The 18,167-nt window shown below is 38.9% G+C and overlaps 1 protein-coding gene across 1 annotated transcript in view; it reads right to left on the bottom strand.

Moving 5' to 3' along the window:
- Window positions 1-245: 245 nt before the first annotated feature.
- LOC141560054 (zinc finger protein 570-like) overlaps window positions 246-18,167 on the bottom strand; it is a 34,944-nt gene continuing 17,022 nt past the window's right edge. Inside the window, exon 5 of the mRNA XM_074297692.1 lies at window positions 246-470. Within this exon, the coding sequence (XP_074153793.1) occupies window positions 448-470 (23 nt within the window). The 3' untranslated portion in view covers window positions 246-447. The remainder of the gene's footprint in view (window positions 471-18,167) is intronic.

The following is an 18,167-nucleotide window of genomic DNA, read 5'->3' as shown; positions in this document are numbered from 1 at the left end:
TTCTGCCCAGGAACTATCTGAGAAGAATCTAGGTGCCCCTGAAAGCACCCAGTATGGCCATGTGAGCTGAGAAAGCCAGTCAGCCTCTGCATTTGGTAAGCCCACCATTCTCTGTTTCAACTGTAGAAATGTATTAGCCTGAAATATATGGCAAGTTATTTTATCCTTGCTCAGTTTTCTGATTCATAGAGAGGAAATAATGGTGTGAAGATCACAATTGCAAAAGTGCTATATGTCAACTGCTTTATTATAATTGTTTCATATTTATATCGTTTTGTATGTGTGGAGGTCTTCGGGCCAGCCTTCCTTTCAGCAGAGTTATCACCACAAGAACAGCCAGGGGTTAAAGTCCAAATTCTTTATACCTCTTTCAAAGTCTTCTCTTCTTTCCTGGGGCCTGGTTAGCTTTCTTCAAGGCCTTCAGGAGTCTTGCTTGCAGTGGAGAAGCTAAGGAGGACAGTCCTGCCACCCTGGTGGTGTGAGATGGGATGAATGAATCTGAGTCCAAGGGCTTGTGCTTCAGCCTCCAGTCCACTTGTCTTCCCTAGCTCTGAATCTGAGCTCTCTCAGTCCCCTAGGAGAGCCACCAGGAGGCTGACTGAAGGTGCAAATGAATCTCTCTCTTGGTTCAGAGAGCTTGGCTGATATGCTCTACATTGAGTGTAAACCAATCATTCTATCAGTAGGAAACCATTATTTGTCATAAGATTAAATCAATCATACTGAACTTAGAGAACTATTAAGATATGACCAACATCCAATGCCAGTGTTGAGATAAATGATTTGTGTGTGTGAGTAAAGTAATGTGGAAGCATATTCGCCTAAATTAAGGCCTCCTTGGTATTAGGAGAATAATGCATAAGGTTAAGAGAGTTGTTTTCTCTTTCTCCCCCTTTCCCTCCTTCCCTGACTGCAGCAGAGATACATGATGTGAGAGAAAAAGAAAGAAAATATACTCAGTTTAGTGAAATTTGTTATTTGAGATATGATAGTATGAGCAATTGTATTTATATATATAATATATTTATTTTATAATTATAACATTTTTTATTGACTAAATGTTTATTATATGCATATATGTGCTTTTTATTTTAAAAATTAATTTTATAATTATAATATTTTTTGACAGTACATATGCTTAGGTAATTTTTTACAACATTATTCCTTGTACTCCCTTCTGTTCCCAATTTTCCCCCTCCTTCCCTCCACCCCCTCCCCAAATGGCAGGCATTCCCATACATATCAAATATGTTATAGTATATCTTAGGTACAACATATATGTGCAGAACCGAATTTTGTTGTTGTTGTTGTTATTGTTGTTGCAAAGGAAGGATTGGATTTGGAAGGTAAAAATAAAATAACCTAGGGAGAAAAACAAAAAAATGCTAACAGTTTACACTCATTTCCCAGTGTTCCTTCTCTGGGTGTAGCTGATTCTGTCCATCATTGATCAATTGGAATTGGATTAGCTTTTCTCCATGTTGAAGATATCCACTTCCATCCGAATACATCCTCATATTGTATTGTTGTTGAAGTGTATAATGATCTCCTAGTTCTACTCGTTTCCCTCAGCATTAGTTGATGTAAGTCTCTCCAAACCTCTCTGTATTCCCCCTGTTGGTCATTTCTTACAGAACAATAATGTTCCATAACATTCATATAACATAATTTACCCAACTGTTCTCCAATTGATGGGCATCCATTCATTTTCCAGTTTCTAGCTACTACAAAAAGAGCTGCCACAAACATTTTGGCACATTCAGGTCCCTTTCCCTTCTTTAGTATTTCCTTGGGATATAAGCCCAGTAGTAGCACTGCTGGATCAAAGGGGATGCACAGTTTGATCACTTTTTGGGCATGATCAAAATGGGTCCATGATTTAGGCATAAAGAACAAGATCATAAATAAATTGGAGGAACATGGGATGGTTTACCTCTCAGACTTGTGGAGGAGGAAGGAATTTGTGTTCAAAGGAGAACTAGAGATCATTATTGATCACAAAATAGAAAAATTTGATTACATCAAATTAAAAAGCTTTTGTACAAACAAAACTAATGCAAACAAGATTAGAAGGGAAGTAACAAATTGGGAAAACATTTTTACAGTTAAAGGTTCTGATAAAGGCCTCATCTCCAAAATATATAGAAAATTGACTCTAATTTATAAGAAATCAAGTCATTCTCCAACTGATAAATGGTCACAGGATATGAACAGACAATTTTCAGATGATGAAATTGAAACTATTTCCACTAATATGAAAGAGTGTTCCAGATCAGTATTGATCAGAGAAATGCAAATTAAGACAACTCTGAGATATCATTACACACCTGTCAAATTGGCTAAGATGACAAGAACAAATAATGATGAATGTTGGAGGGAATATGGGAAAACTGGGACACTGATGCATTGTTGGTGGAGTTGTGAAAGAATCCAACCATTCTGGAGAACAATCTGGAATAATTATAACATTTTTTGACAGTACATATGCTTAGGTAATTTTTTACAACATTATCCCTTGTACTCCCTTCTGTTCCAAATTTTCCCCTCCTTCCCTCCACCCCCTCCCCTAGATGGCAGGCACTCCCATACATATGAAATATCTTATAGTATATGCTTGGTACAATATATATGTGCAGAACCGAATTATGTTGTTGTGTTATGTTGTTGGATTCGGAAGGTAAAAATAACAGTTTACACTCATTTCCCAGTGTTCCTTCTCTGGGTGTAGTTGATTCTGTCCATCCTTGATCAATTGGAATTGGATTAGCTCTTCTCTATGTTGAAGATATCCACTCCCATCAGAATACATCCTCATATAGTATTGTTGTGGAAGTGTATAATGATCTCCTAGTTCTGAAGAGCAATTTTAAAGAAGCTCTAATCAAAGCCCACTACAGGGATATGGAAATTGCAATCTATTTGTACTGAGAGTGTTAACAGAAGATTAAAGAGTTTGGGAACTTTAGAAAAAAAGGCAGTTCACTGCTACTTTTACAACTTTGCCAATAAACAGCCTGCTTTTGAACCATCTAAAATCAGATTTCTGAGGGCCCTGTCAGTAAACAGTAGCATTTAATTCTTCCCTGGCTCACAAAAGAGAAACGGTTTGTGTGAACTGGACAATAACCAAATGGCAATTCAATGGGTCTAGAACATTTAATTAGAATTTAGGGAATCTCATGAACTAAAGTTAAGTCAAGTTAAAAAACCTTATAATCTCAGTTTCAAGAATTGTCTTGTTTTCTCCCTAAATTAAAAGAGAAGCTTATCTGAGGGAATAGAAATCCTCCCTAAAAACTCCCCAAAACTGTAACAGTTTAGAGACAGAATAAACTGAACAACTAAAAGAAGATGGAAAGTTTATTTAGCCTTGCTAATTCCATTTTATAATACTTTGTAAATGTAACTTAGGAAATTGGGAGAAAATTACAGCTAAGACTATTTGGCTATTACAAAAATTCTGAAACTGGTAAATTATTTGGAGTGATTGTCATCATGTTAAACCTAAAATTGGTAATTGTTGATAGAACAAGAAGGATGAGGTAAAAGCCTTAACAGTTCTCCTTCAAGTATGAGAAGGTACAGCACCTTTTCCCCTTCACAAACAGGGGATATTAAACAGCACAGGCCACTCAAACACTAAGAATGCCTGGGGTCAGCAACAGCAAGCTCAGCCCCTGCCCTGCATTTGCTGTGAACCCCCCTCCCCCTTACTTTGTAAGCTTGACAGTTTTCTTGACACCATCAGGGTAAGGAAGATCATCAGCCCTGAGAAATGAGCCTGTTTAGGATGTATAGTTCCTAAACAATGAATGTGTTTGCTAAGAATCTGTAAGCCTATGTAATGAGTGATCCTTGTATCAAGATGAGTGTAAACTGGAGGAAAAGAAAAGGAAACAAAATGTCCTGTGGGTGGGAGTCTGAGTAAACTTTTAGCAAGAATGTATCTAGCCCTAAGTTGTGCTTAGTAGAATTTACTATTAAAGATAAAAGAATATCAGTTACCGTCCCAAGAGATTTTCTGTTTTGAATTTGGGTATCATTGCCTGTGGATCATTAAGTCAGTGACCCACCATGGCAGCAATAGCATAAGTTACTCAGAGGGATGCCCTCCTGAACTGTCCTAGGTGGACATCTTATCTGGGTAAAACCTGGGAGGACTACCCTAGCCTCTGCTCAAGGTCAGATCCTTCTGACTCAATTTCTGAGTTCTGTTTCTTTGCTTCCCATGTGATTATTACAGAATCTGACTGTTGAGGGGTGATATACCCTCACAGCTATGAGGGTCCCCAAGCGGATGTCACAAGTTTTATAAAAGAATTCGCAGTCCCGTCTCCACGTGAGATTTGGCAAAAATGGGTTTATTTTCACTGAGAAGCTCTTTAAGTGGGCACCTTCCTGATTAGGAAGATAGCAAAGATTGGGGTACAGAGTTTTGGTTTTAATTAGCTTTCTTTTTTTAAAATTAATTTTAAAATTATAAAAATTTTTTTGACAGGATAGATTCATGAGTAATTTATTTTATAATATTATCCCTTGTATTCATTTTTCCAAATTTATCCCTCCCTCCCTCTACTCCCTTCCTTAGATAACAGACCATCCCATACATATTACATATGTTACAGTATAACCTAGATACAATATAAGTGTGTAAATCCAATTTTCTTGTTGCACGTTAAGAATTGGATTCCGAAGGTATAAGTAACCTGGGTAGATAGACAATAGTGCTAACAATTTACATTCACTTCCCAGTGTTCCTTCTCTGGGTGTAGCTGTTTCTGTCCATCATTGATCAACTGGAAGTGAGTTGGATCTTCTCTTTGTTGAAGATATCCACTTCCATCAGAATACATCCTCATACAGCATTGTTGTTGAAGTGTACCGTGATCTTCTGGTTCTGCTCACTTCCCTCAGCATCAGTTGATGTAAGTCTCTCCAAACCTCTCTGTATTCATCCTGTTGGTCATTTCTTACAGAACAATAATTTATAGCTCAGGAGAAATTTGAGGGATTAATTTCCAAATCAATAAGGGCGGTGCTTGTTTCCCAGGCCAAAGTGATTCCCAGATCAATTGGAGGTGGGAGTTTCCCATGGGAACCAGTTGGGAGGGTAGAGATCATTTTCAGAATTTTGCCAGAGTGGGAGGAATTAAGATTGAGGATTTTTCTAACCCAGGCCCACTCATCCCCAAAGATCAGGGAGACACTAAGTCCCATTACATCATGGTTAGGAGGTGGAATTGTTACTGCGTGATTGGTTGTCAGTACTTTTATCATCACATCCCTTCTTTTTTCTCTTATAGCAAATTTCTATAATCAGAGCAAATGGTTGGTAAAAGCCATTAACACAATACAAGTGTGCCAGAACACACAATGCTTTTCTTCTTTAGAGCTTAAAGATGTTTTCTTTTGCATACCACAGCATAAAGACCCACAATTTCTTTCTCCCTCTGAATGGGCAAATCAAGAGGAGCAATCACCACTAATTAGCATGGGCAGTCCTATCTCAAGGCTTGCCTGACAGCCCCCCCCCCCCCCATATTTGGACAAGCACTGGCTCAAGATTTGAGATTTGGGGGCAGCTAGGTGCTGCAGTGGGTAGAGCACTAGCCCTGAAGTCAGAAGTACCTGAGTTCAAATCTAGTCTCAGACACTTAATACTTCCTAGCTGTGTGACCTTGGGCAAGTTACTTAACTCAAATGCCTCAGCAAAAAAACCAAAACTATTTAGGAGATTTGGAGGTGCTTAACAGCAGCTTTATCCAGTATGTGGATGATGTCTTGATATGCAGCCCAACTGGAAAGGCTTCTCTGGCTGCTACCATAAAAACCCTTAACTTCCTGTTCTTCAGGGGCCATATAGTTTCTTTGTGTGAAGCTCACATAGCAGGTCATTTTGGTAAGTATTTGGGCTGTCACTCCCTGAATCTGCCTCTAAGAAAAAGCTGTGTTTTTTCCTGAACATGGCTGGAGTTTGTAGAATCTGGATGCTTAACTGGGATTATTGCCAAGGCCTTTTATGATTCTCTTCCCCTTGAATATGACTCTGATCAGGCCAAGGCTTTTAAGACCCTGAAAACTAAACTGAGCTTTGCCCCAGCATGAACCCTGCCTAATTTAGAATATGGGTGTGGATGAAAGGTGGGGCCAGGACCTAGGAGTCTTGATTCTGACCCTGGGCCTGAGCCCAGACTGTTGCTAACTCAGGGCAACATAGAACTGAGATATCCATGCTCTTGTTGGTTGTAAAGTAAAGGGGAACAGCTATCTTTACTCTGGGCTTATAGGAATACTGAAAAGTGCAGCCCAGAAATCAGTTCCTGTAAAACAGGTAACATCATGAGGAATAGAAGAGACAGTGGCGGCAGAGTTAGGCTCCACAGGACGTCTAGGTCAACATGTACCTTAATGACATGTAAATCTTGAATAGATATATAAACAGGCCTTCCATCAGGACCTGGTATGGGTTTCTTAACATGCTGTTAAGAGTGTGACAGGGAGATTGGCTAAGATGACAGGAACAAATAATGACAAATGTTGGAGGGGATGTGGGGAAATTGGGACACTAATACATTGCTGGTGGAGTTGTGAAAGAATCCAGCCATTCTGGAGAGCAATCTGGAATTATGCCCAAAAAGTTATCAAACTGTGCATACCCTTTGACCCAGCAGCGCTACTACTGGGATTATATCCCAAAGAAATACTAAAGAGCGGAAAGAGACATATATGTGCCAAAATGTTTGTGGCAGCTCTTTTTGTTGTAGCTAGAAACTGGAAGATGAATGGATGTCCATCAGTTGGAGAATGGTTGGGTAAATTGTGGTATATGAAAGTTATGGAATATTATTGCTCAGTAAGAAATGACCAGCAGGAGGAATACAGAGAGGGTTGGAGAGACTTAAATCAACTGATGCTGAGTGAAATGAGCAGAACCAGAAGATCACTGTATACTTCAACAACGATACTGTATGAGGATGTATTCTGATGGAAGTGGAAATCTTCAACATAAAGAAGATCCAACTCACTTCCAGTTGATCAATGATGGACAGAGGTAGATACACCCAGAGAAGAAACACTGGGAGGGGAATGTAAATTGTTAGCACTAATATCTGTCTGCCCAGGTTGCATGTACCTTCGGATTCTAATGTTTATTGTGCAACAAGAAAATGATATTCACACACATGTATTGTACTTAGACTATATTGTAACACATGTAAAATGTATGGTATTGCCTGTCGTCGGGGGGAGGGAATAAGGGAGGGGTGGTAATTTGGAAAAATGAATACAAGGGATAATATTATAAAATATATATATATATATATATATATAATAAAAAAAATTAAAAAAAAAAGTGTGACAGGGAGATTTATGTGGAATCATAACAATCCTTTGTTACATTAATGAATTAATGATAGGACTAAACCCTTCAACAGCCTCCTTACTCAAGAGATACTAAGGCATGGCTGGAGGTGGCCTCCCTTTGGTAGTAAGAGTAATTGGGACTGCTGATTCTGATGAAGTAACATGATGAGGTAAATACCTAATAATGAGCTATATACCTCAATAGGATTAATTGAGGTCTAGTGGCAGGATTGGGGTACAGGGAGTCACATGGAGCTCCCCTGCAACTCCTTAGGATTTGGCGCAAGGATATAAAGTTAAATCAGGTCTACTGGCGGCGAGAGTCCCCTGTAAATGAATTTACAGGCCGAAAACCTAGATGGGTAAAAAGATGTCTATTGCAAGGTTTGGAAGCAAGGTTAGGTCTGGTGAGTAAAAGGCATTAGATAGAGGAAGATATATGCTGAAAGCAGCCCGACAGAGGGTCTCTGATGCAAAGCAACTTGGCTGGCATCTTTCAACTCTCTGACAAAAGATGATTCCACCTTGGCTCTTTAATCTGCTTCAAGATGCCTATGGGCTGATTTCTGGAAGGCCAGATATTTGGCAGGCTTTTCAGATAGTTGGGGGTTGGGTTATCCAAGCCATCTCAGATCCGGTGGGGGGGGGGGGCTGGGTAGAAGCCCAAACTGGCTCAGATACTGATCTCTCCCCTTGGGGTTTTGACCAGATCTTGTAAATCAAAGGTACAAGGAATCGGGAGTCGGGAGTGCTACGCCCGCATCAGTTCCAAAGACCCACATCAGTACAGGAAGTGGCCCACAAAGAACATGAGGTATCAGAAGGAATAATAGAGTCACTGTTATGATCATTTTGTGTAAAAATCATAGGAAAAACAGTTGCTCATGAGGTTAAACAACGAGGATATCAAATTATATTGAAAACAAAGGAGCTGGATTATCCAACCTGGAGGGTTAGAGTCTTATCTGGGAGACATGAAATAGTAATATGAAATTTACACAGAAGGTCTCTTCCCAGTAGATTACCTGGCATATTATCCACAGAAAGGAATGCAATACAGATAAAAATGAATCCACTTATGGGGTTAAAAGGGGAACCTCTTGTGACATTCCTTCTATTCCCACAATCGATATAAATTTATTAACAGTATAGCCAAAATTCTTTTTTTAAAATAAAGCTTTTTATTCTCAAAACATATGCACAGATACTTTTCAACGTTTACCCTTGCAAAACTTTGTGTTCCAATTTTTCTCTCTCCCTCCCATCTCTCAGACAGCAAGTAATCCAATATATGTTAAACATGTACAATTCTTTTATATATATATATATATCACAATTATCATGGGGCACAAGAAAAATCACATCAAAAAGAAAAAAATGAAAAAGAAAACAAAATGCAAATAACAGAAGTGCAAAAACTGTGTTGTGATCCATATTTAGTTACCACAATCCCCTCTCTGAGGCCAGATTTTAAACTAGTGTTACATTAATACCAGGATTAAACTAGTGTTCCATTAAAACCAGAAGTAATCTGTGAGGATCATGTTAACACCCTGGATGCCTTAGAATCAGCTGGAATCAGTATAAGCAAAAATCCTTGGTCTTTATTCTTGGTCTTTAGGGGTAGAAGTGAAGGAAATGGATGCAGGGTCTCCACAATCTTCCTTCTCCTTTTCTACCGCCAAAGTGACTCCGGCTTGCTTACTCCACCCCCTAATCCCTCTTTTGGTATACACCAAAAGATCAAGCCAGCACAGAATAGTGGGAAGGGCCATTTTCTAAGCATAAGCTAATAGAGTATTGTCCAGTCGGAAATTAGCCTTACTTGCTCGGTTGTCTGATTCCAATGCACCTACTCAGTTTCAGCCTGTTACAGTAATCTAGTGTTGCAATACCACCGGCTCTCTCCAGATGGCACTATGTACATTCCCGGGTTATATAGACATTTTGGTTTGACATTAACTTTAACCAGTGACTAATAGTAACAATAACAGAGTCGTAAATAGCAGCAACTAATGGTAACAATATATCTATCATGCAGAATCATGAATAGCAGCAAGTAGTAGTAACAATGTACCGGTTGTGTGGAATCATGAACAGCAGTAACCAGCGGTAACAATATCATGCAGAATCATGAATAGCAGTAACTAGCACCAACAATGTATCTATCGTAACAGTCCCAAACAGGACAGTTCCTGATGCCTTCTTCCTGTTCCCTGCATTCGTTACCAAGATTATTCTGAATTGGTCTTGAACATGTCTTTCATCCTTAGGAGACTGTGAGCCAATCAATACCTTGTTTTGGATTTCTGATTCTGCATTTCCTCAATTCTTAGCTTTTTCTCACTAGGTGTCACTGTTGTCTTTGTTTTGTATTTCTGATTCTGCATTTCTTTAATTCTTATTTCATTTTTGGGTTTTATGTTAGGAGAGCCTTTGAAAAATTGTAAATCCGAAATGGTCAAATCCTCAGACGAAGAAATTGAAATTATTTCTAGCCATATGAAAAGATGCTCTAAGTCATTATTAATCAGAGAAATGCAAATTAAGACAACTGTGAGATACTACTACACACCTGTCAGATTGGCTATAATGACAAGGAAAGATAATGCAGAATGTTGGAGGGGCTGTGGGAAAACTGGGACACTCATACATTGTTGGTGGAGTTGTGAAAGAATCCAGCCATTCTGGAGAGCCATCTGGAACTATGCCCCCAAAGTGATCAAACTGTCCATACCCTTTGACCCAGCAGCATTACTGCTGGGCTTAGATCCCAAAGAGATGTTAAGAAGGGAAAGGGACCTGTATGTGCAAGAATGTTTGTGGCAGCCCTTTTGTAGTGGCCAGAAACTGGAAACTGAGTGGATGCCCATCAACTGGAGATCGGCTGAATCAATTGTGTTATATGAATATTAGTGCAATATTATTGTTCTGTGAGAAATGACCGACAGGATGATTTCAGAAAGGCCTGGAGAGACTTACATGAACTGATGCTGAGTGAAATGAGCAGGACCAAGACGTCATTATATACTTCAACAACAATATTATATGATGATCAATTCTGATTGACGTCACCATCTTCAACAATGAGATGAACCAAATCAGTTCCAATAGAGCAATAACGAATTGAACCAGCTACACCCAGCAAAAGAACTGTGGGAGATGACTGTGAACCACTATGTAGAATTCTCAATCTCTCTATTTTTGTCCACCTGCATTTTTGATTTCCTTCACAAGCTAATTGTACACTATTTCAAAGTCTGATTCTTTTTGTACAGCAAAATAACTGTTTGGACATGTATACATATATTGTATTTAATTTATACATTAACATATTTAACCTGCCATCTGGGGAGGGGGCGGGGGGAAGGAGGGGAAAGATTGGAACAAAAGGTTTAAAGTTGTCAATGCTGTAAAATTACCCATGAATATATCTGGTAAATAAAAAGCTATATATATAAAGTTGTAAATCTGGATAAACACAAGAGTAGGGCAGGGCTCAAGGTCAAGGAGGGGGAGGCCATTCAATATGGTCCTCTTCAGGCTCAGGAGAGGGACTTCTATCGCTAAGCAATGGGCCTGTTTGTACTCACCTGTAAACTTCCTAACCTCTTTTTCTGGTCCTGATTTTAGACTTGGTTTAATGAGATTATATACAGTAAAATGGCTTTTTTATATTTCTCTTGGGCATTGCTTATCATAAGTAATGAGCTGTTCTCCAAAAGCAATCCATCTCACATAATTTTTCTCAGATAATCATGGAGAAACTTTATGCTGCCCTGTGCTAGGTGGATGTGGACAAGTCCTACTTCTTATTCTGGAGGTCAGGGGCTCACTGCTTTTGTAGGTGCATTGGATGTCTCACAACTAGTATGCTGATCTATTGGCTTCTGGATCAGGGTGGAATAGCCAGCACTGCTGTGTTCTGGCTAAGAGCTTTCAACTAGAATACTCAGGAAGGCTGATATATCCCTCAAGGAAATGAGGAGTCAAATCAGATATGTCAGAAGGTTCCTTGGCTGGGCAGGAGGATCTTATATCTTACCCAGAGTTCCCTCACTGTCTGTTATCCTCTACATCTCATGTTTTCTTTTGTTTTAATTGAAGCAGGTACATATCGGTGGTTAAATCCATCAGCATTGGAAGAATCACACAGACAAGTAGTAATTTAACAAACAATATGAATAAATGAGATACTATAAAAGACTTCCATGAGTTCCAGAAGGAAGGTATAGAAAATAACTATTAATTCACAAGAACACATATGCCTCTTTGAGTAGCCAAGAGATAGTCCAAAGCCCATCTATAGCAAATCATTTCATGCTTCAGGTAATCCAATGATTCCTGCAGATTTTGAAGTCTTGCATCTGTCTTGTTAGCAATTATTTTTATGGTCATGATAATGTTCATTGTCAATAGCCATACACATACGTCTAACAGCCATCCTCTATCAGCAGCGGATGTAGTCAGAGATGAAACCACCTGATGTTTCTTGGGTCTTCCCCTTTGTTTTGAGGGTCTTCTCTTTTTCCATCTCTCTCAATGAACAAGATAGACATGGTGAGTTGACACCCATTGGATTCTTTGTCCATCTGTAGAGACACAAGCAAACCCTCTGCCAAAAGCTGTTAATCTGTCTGGCCCCTTCCATTCATCACTCTCCAGATCTCTCTACCTCATCTAGCAACCATCTAAAGATACGGGAGCTGTTCCCATTGAGCACTGTTTCTCTGGCTGGTTATGAAACCTCTCTGCCAGAGCCAGTGCATCTTCATTAAAAATTTAAAAAAAAATTATAGTATAAAGGGTTACATTTAGAAGTTCTCCAGGATAGCCCATGGCTCCCTCTCTCTTTTGTTTTTGGAGAAGCATCTTAATATCTCTGTTCCTCCTCTCTACTATTGCCTGTCCTTGATAATTGAAGGGTACTCCAGTGGTGTGTGGAATCTAATGTTGTGCACAAATGTGTGCAGAAAGTTTGGAAGTATATGCAGGTCCATGATCTGGTTTTATTACTTATGGCATGCCCATAACTGCAAAGACCTATGTAAGAAATTCAGTGACCACCCAAGTCATCACTTTTGCTGCTGGTACTGAAAAATAAATATATCCATGACAATATGATTAAAAGACAGATGGCCAAAAGAATTATAGTGGGTCACATCCATCTGCCAAATTTCATTGGGATTCAAATCTCTCTGAAGGGAGCATAGAAGCATGAAAAAGGAGGCAAGTCATACAGGCTAGGCTCCTAGCTTCCCCTTTTGTTATCCCAAACTGCAGGCATAAAGCTTGTGAAGCCTGATGATATTTAGAATGAGATTCTTGGCCAGCCTAAAATAGGAGAGTGTTGATTAACATGGTGAGAAGGTGATCTACCTTTGAGTTTCCATAAAAATTAGGTCCTGCAATCAATTCTGATGGACGTGGCTCTCTTCAACATTGAGATGATTCAAACCAGTTCCATTTGTGCAGTGATGAAGAGAGCCATCTACACCCAGAGAGAGAACCATGGGAACAGAGTGTGGAACACAACATAGCATTCTCACTCTCTCTGTTATTTGCTTGTATTTTGTTTTCTTTCTATTTTTCTTTTTCTTCCTTCTTGATCTGATTTTTCTTGTGCAAAAAGATAACTGTATATATATATATATATATATATATATATATATATATATATATGCATAACCTTGCATTACCCAATATATATACATGGGGTTATGCAAGATTATGCAAGGGTCAATGTTGGACAAATTATCCATGCCTGTGTGTAACCTCCCACCCAGAGGTTACTGATTGTCAGTCTTGCCTAATCCCAGAACTTCAAAAATCTTACCCCATCACAGTTCTTCACAGATTTCTGGCCACTGCCTCTCCAAACAGTGGTTCTCATGTCCAACAGAGTGCCCAGACACAGCAGCTTATGAACACAAGACTTTATTCCATGTGTTCATATCCTGCACTCCTACTGACTCCTATGGAACTCCTGTTGAACTCCACTTACTTCCTGGTCCCCACTACTTATATAGTGTCTAATGAGGTCTCACACACACACGGCCAATAAGGGAAGGAGACGTCTCCCATTGATGATGTATTCTTAATGCAACCAGAGCTTCTGCTCACGAGATGGTCAGTGCTGGCTGCAGAGATCACATCTGGGTACCTCAGACATCAAAGCCTCTTTACTTCCTCTTACACTATGTGAGGTTCCTCCCCTGATCCTTACACATATGCTTTGTAAAAAAAAAAAGCTTTAATAAAAAAAAAAATACATCCTGGAAGACCAGTAGCAGAAGGGATGTGCAAAAGATAATACTTACCTGGGCAGTTTTGCACTTGCTCTCTCCTGAAGTTCCTGAAAAAGCTGAAACATGTTAGAGGCTACACATTTTATTTGGCCTGTGGCAATTCTTTGTACCAAATCTACTTAATAAGCTGAAACAGATATTATATTTACATCTTCTGTGTAATGAGTAAGAGCAAGCACAGTAGCATACAACTCATTCTGCTGAGTGGTCTGAAAGGAAGTTCTGACTACTCTTTATATAGCTAAGTCAGGAGAATATACAGCACAAATGTTGTTTGGATGCATCTGTAAAGATGGTTGGTCCTTTAAGAGGAACCTTAGAAACCTTTTCTTCAAAAATCCATGGCCAATTATGCAATAACTGGGTAATCTTTAAGGGGGCCTGTGCGTAAAATTTGGTGCTGTGGCCAATAAACTTTGCCAGTCTGGGCTGGTTTCACAGCATACGTTAATTTGTACATTATTATAAATGGTGTATATCTTGTCAGGTCCTATTCCAGTTAATTGTATTACTCACTTAGTGGCCTTTAACAAAATTCTAGCCACAAGCACTTGATTAGGTACAAGGCTTTGGTCTCATGCGTGGGAAGGGTCATCCACTCAATCACACTGTCTCCTTGATGAAGGACTGCTGTGGGTGCCTCTTTTGTAGCAAAACCTGATCTTTCCAAGAGTTTTTGAGTGACTCTTTCAACCACATTGGATAAAGCCAGTACAACCACTCTCAGAGCCTCCTGGGCTTCTTTCATAAGTTGAAAGGGTGAGTCTAAAGCAATGTGTCCCCTTAAGATGTCATACAATGGTTATAATTGCTAGATAGTTAATCCTGATATTGCACATATCCATTGGATATCTTCTATCAGTTTCTGAAAGCCATTTAAGGAGTTAACATCTCTATTCTTAAGGAAAGTTTTTATACTGTAAGGATCTTGTTATGTACTTCATATCCTAAATATTGAAAATGAATGTGCCTTTGAATGTTTTCTGGAGCTACATGCAATCGGTAGTGCCTTAGTGTTTCTATGCTCTTTTGTAGACATGCTTCTAACATTTGCTCCTCAGGGACACCCTTCAAGATATCCTCCATGAAGTTTAATAACAACTTTTGGAAATGCTTTTCTTACTGGAGAAAGAGCAGCCGCTAAATATGTCTGATGCATGGTAGGGCAATTTTCCATTCCCTGTGGCAAAACTGTCCATTCAAACCTTTTATAAGTCTCAGCTAAATTAATTCTGGGCACTGAAAAGGCAAATCTTTTCATATCTTCCTTGTCCAGAGGAAGAGAGTAGAAACAATCATTATGCTCTACATATTTATAACCCTCAGAGGACATTCCCAAAGCAAAGAAGAGATGGATACCAAGTTGAAGAATTCCCATTGTTTCCATTTGTTCTTTCACTTTCCTCAAATCAGTCAATCGCCTCCATTTTGCATATTTCTTTATAGCAACTACAGAGGAATTCCAAGGACTTAGAGAAGGTCCCAGGTGTCCTTGGTCAAGTTGCTTCTGTACTGTATCTAACAAGGTCTGCATTTTTTCGCTGGTTAAGGACCAGTGTTCCACCCACACTGATGTATTACAATTCCATTTCACGAGGATAACAGTAACAGCTTGCAGTCCTTCAATAGTAGCCCTGCCTAAAAATCTGAAGTGCTTAACTGGAATTCCAACTACTATAAAATGTCTCTTCTCCTTTGCCTTGCCTTGGGAAATAGGAGGACAGAACTGTGCTGGCGATGCCACCAGCCCTCCTGCTCTCCTTCTCCTGCCCACGAAGGCAGAGTTGAAGGAGGAGGATCAAGAAGCAGAGGATACCCTAAAGCACATGCATGGGCTTAGGTGGAAGTGGAAGTGGACTGAGAAAGGGAGAAGCACCCCTCAAAGTTCCCAGCAGTAACAAATAATATAAATAAATAAGATATTATAAAGGACTTCCTTATCTTTACCCCATGTTCCATACACAATGCCACTCACAATGTCCTCACTTTCCACAATAAAAACATTCTCCAGTAATCTTATTAGGGTTCTGAGAAAGCAATCTGTAGTTAGAAGTTTGAACATTTGCCAGGAGGGACTTAGACTGGCCTCTCTACCTGGGTCTTTCCTCTACACCTGTGCTATCTCTGATAGCTTCTTTCCCTCCATAAACATACTATGCAATTGCTTTAAGTCCTCCTATAAGTTTCTCATGGCAAACTGGCCTTTACTTCAGAAAATATCTCTCTCTATTCCCACAATGATTGAGTAACCAAGACTATGTTAATAATCCTAGCATTACGTTGGTTTAGGAGATCTAATCTGGCATAACATTTCCCACTCCTACACATCCTATCATAAAATCTCAAGGGAGGGATCTCCCTTCTTGTGTACAATCCTAAATTTATTGTAATTATCTTTTATTTTTGCAAAAAGTTCCATTCCCCTAAGTAAAGTATCTTTTGCCTGTTTCAATGGTGTTAACTGCGGGATAATTGTAATCCCATTTGGGATCCTGCATTGGCCAGGTTCCCTGCTCTCCCGGAATGGTTTCAAATAATACTTACTCTTTCTCCAGGAATTAATGGAATCTCCATGAGATCTGTCACGTCACTCCACGTTGAATCACAGTCATGAAGATTAGCTCTGAGTTGATCAATACTTGGCAGCAGGATCCTCATTAAATCTAGGGTATATTTTCCCTGATTAGCGAGGTCTGAAGGTTTGAAAGGGTGATGTTCTTTCCTTTTTTTATTAAAGCTTTTTAATTTTCAGAATATATGCATGAATATTTCAATATTAACCCTTGCAAAATCTTGTGTTCCAATTTCCTCTCCTTCCAGCCACCCATCCCCTTACATAGCAAGTAATTCAATATATGTTAAACATGGGAAAATCTATGTTAAATCCAATATATGCCTACATATCTGACTGCACAAGAAAAATCAAATCAAAAAAGAAAAAATGACTCATTCCATAGTTTTGACTATCATTGAAGTTAAAGGGAGTCGGTGGTATACTGGAGAGTCCTGGGCATGGAGTCAGGTGTCCCCTGTGTTTGAAGGAAACCTTGAACAATTACTGTGTACCTCTGGGCAAGTCAATTACACAGTTTATTTGACTCAGTTTCCTCAACTCTCAAATGGGGATAAAAATATCCCCTAACTTGGAAAGTTAAGATGAGGTTAAAGTGACACAATATTTTGTTTTATTTTGAATTTATAAACAAGCATTTCTCTATCACAGTAAAATAAAAACAGTAATTGCACATGAAACTATAAATGTACAATGTACAACTTGCTAGTCCTTTCAAATAGACTACAAAATGATCAAATAAATTTTTTTCTCTTCCCTTTGCCTGCCTCCACGCTAGAGATGGCTGCCATTACATAGAAATATATATATAAATACACACACATATATAAGTAATAAACATATGCCTGTGTACACACACACACACACACACACACACACACACACACACACACACATACTCTTACATATGTAAAATTATGCTCTACATATTTATCAGTTTTTTCTCTGAATGAAAATAGCATTTTCCTTGATTTGTTCTTTAGCATTGATTTAGGTACTTAAGATACTCAAAATAATGTATTTGCTGGATGTTGTTCTTAAACATTATTGTTACTGTATTGTCAATTAAAAGTATGGCACAGTACCTGGTAAATAGTAGATAAAAATAAATGCTTATTCTCTTCCATTCCTTTCCCTATTCTTTTGCTGCAATTTAAGGGCAACACAAAGGAAGGTGAAGGAGAAATGTTTTTTATACTAGGAACAACTAGATAGTTTGTGGTACAAATTGTTGCTTATTAAAAAATAAGAATGTTGCAAAAATATTTGAAATAAAATCCCCAAAAGGAAGGAGTGGAAAGGAAAAAAAATGCCTGAACAATTTGAAGAGTGTTGGCAGGCAAAATTCATTTCCAGGTAGAGGTTAACCTCTAAGATTAGTTCCTATTTGGAAATGCTTCCACACTGATTTAATCTTTGACCTGGAAATTGGTAAGAGAGCTTCAGGAGCAATAAAGGACATCCCCAGAGCCTATCATATAATGCAAAGACCATCCTTTTCCCTTCTCTCCCTCCACCCCTAAATTGATTGTAGACTTGCAATAATCAGGGGAAGTGTCTTATTCAGGGAGAGCAGGTTCTGGACATTGTCCAACATGACCTCCTTGTACAACTCTTTCTGAGAGGGGTCCAAGAGGCCCCACTCCTTTTTAGTGAAGTCCACACCTATATCCTTGAATGTCTCCATCTCCTAAACTATCAAAAGTCATAAGAGAAGGAACTGAAAGATCTTTCAGAATTAGAAAGTGCAACCTTCTTCAATCTATAGGAGGAAACTGAAACACAGCGATGGAATTTGCCCAAAGGTCATAGCTTTTATGAGTGCCAGAGTCAGTCTTTAAACCTGGGGTCATTAAGAGATTGATTGAATTTAGGATCAGTTGAAAAAAAGTTTATTATGGGATGTATTGTGAATGGAATAATGG

Source organism: Sminthopsis crassicaudata, chromosome 3 (genome assembly GCF_048593235.1).
Source record: "Sminthopsis crassicaudata isolate SCR6 chromosome 3, ASM4859323v1, whole genome shotgun sequence".
Taxonomy (NCBI): domain Eukaryota; kingdom Metazoa; phylum Chordata; class Mammalia; order Dasyuromorphia; family Dasyuridae; genus Sminthopsis; species Sminthopsis crassicaudata.
This window is presented reverse-complemented; position numbering and strand designations above follow the sequence as displayed.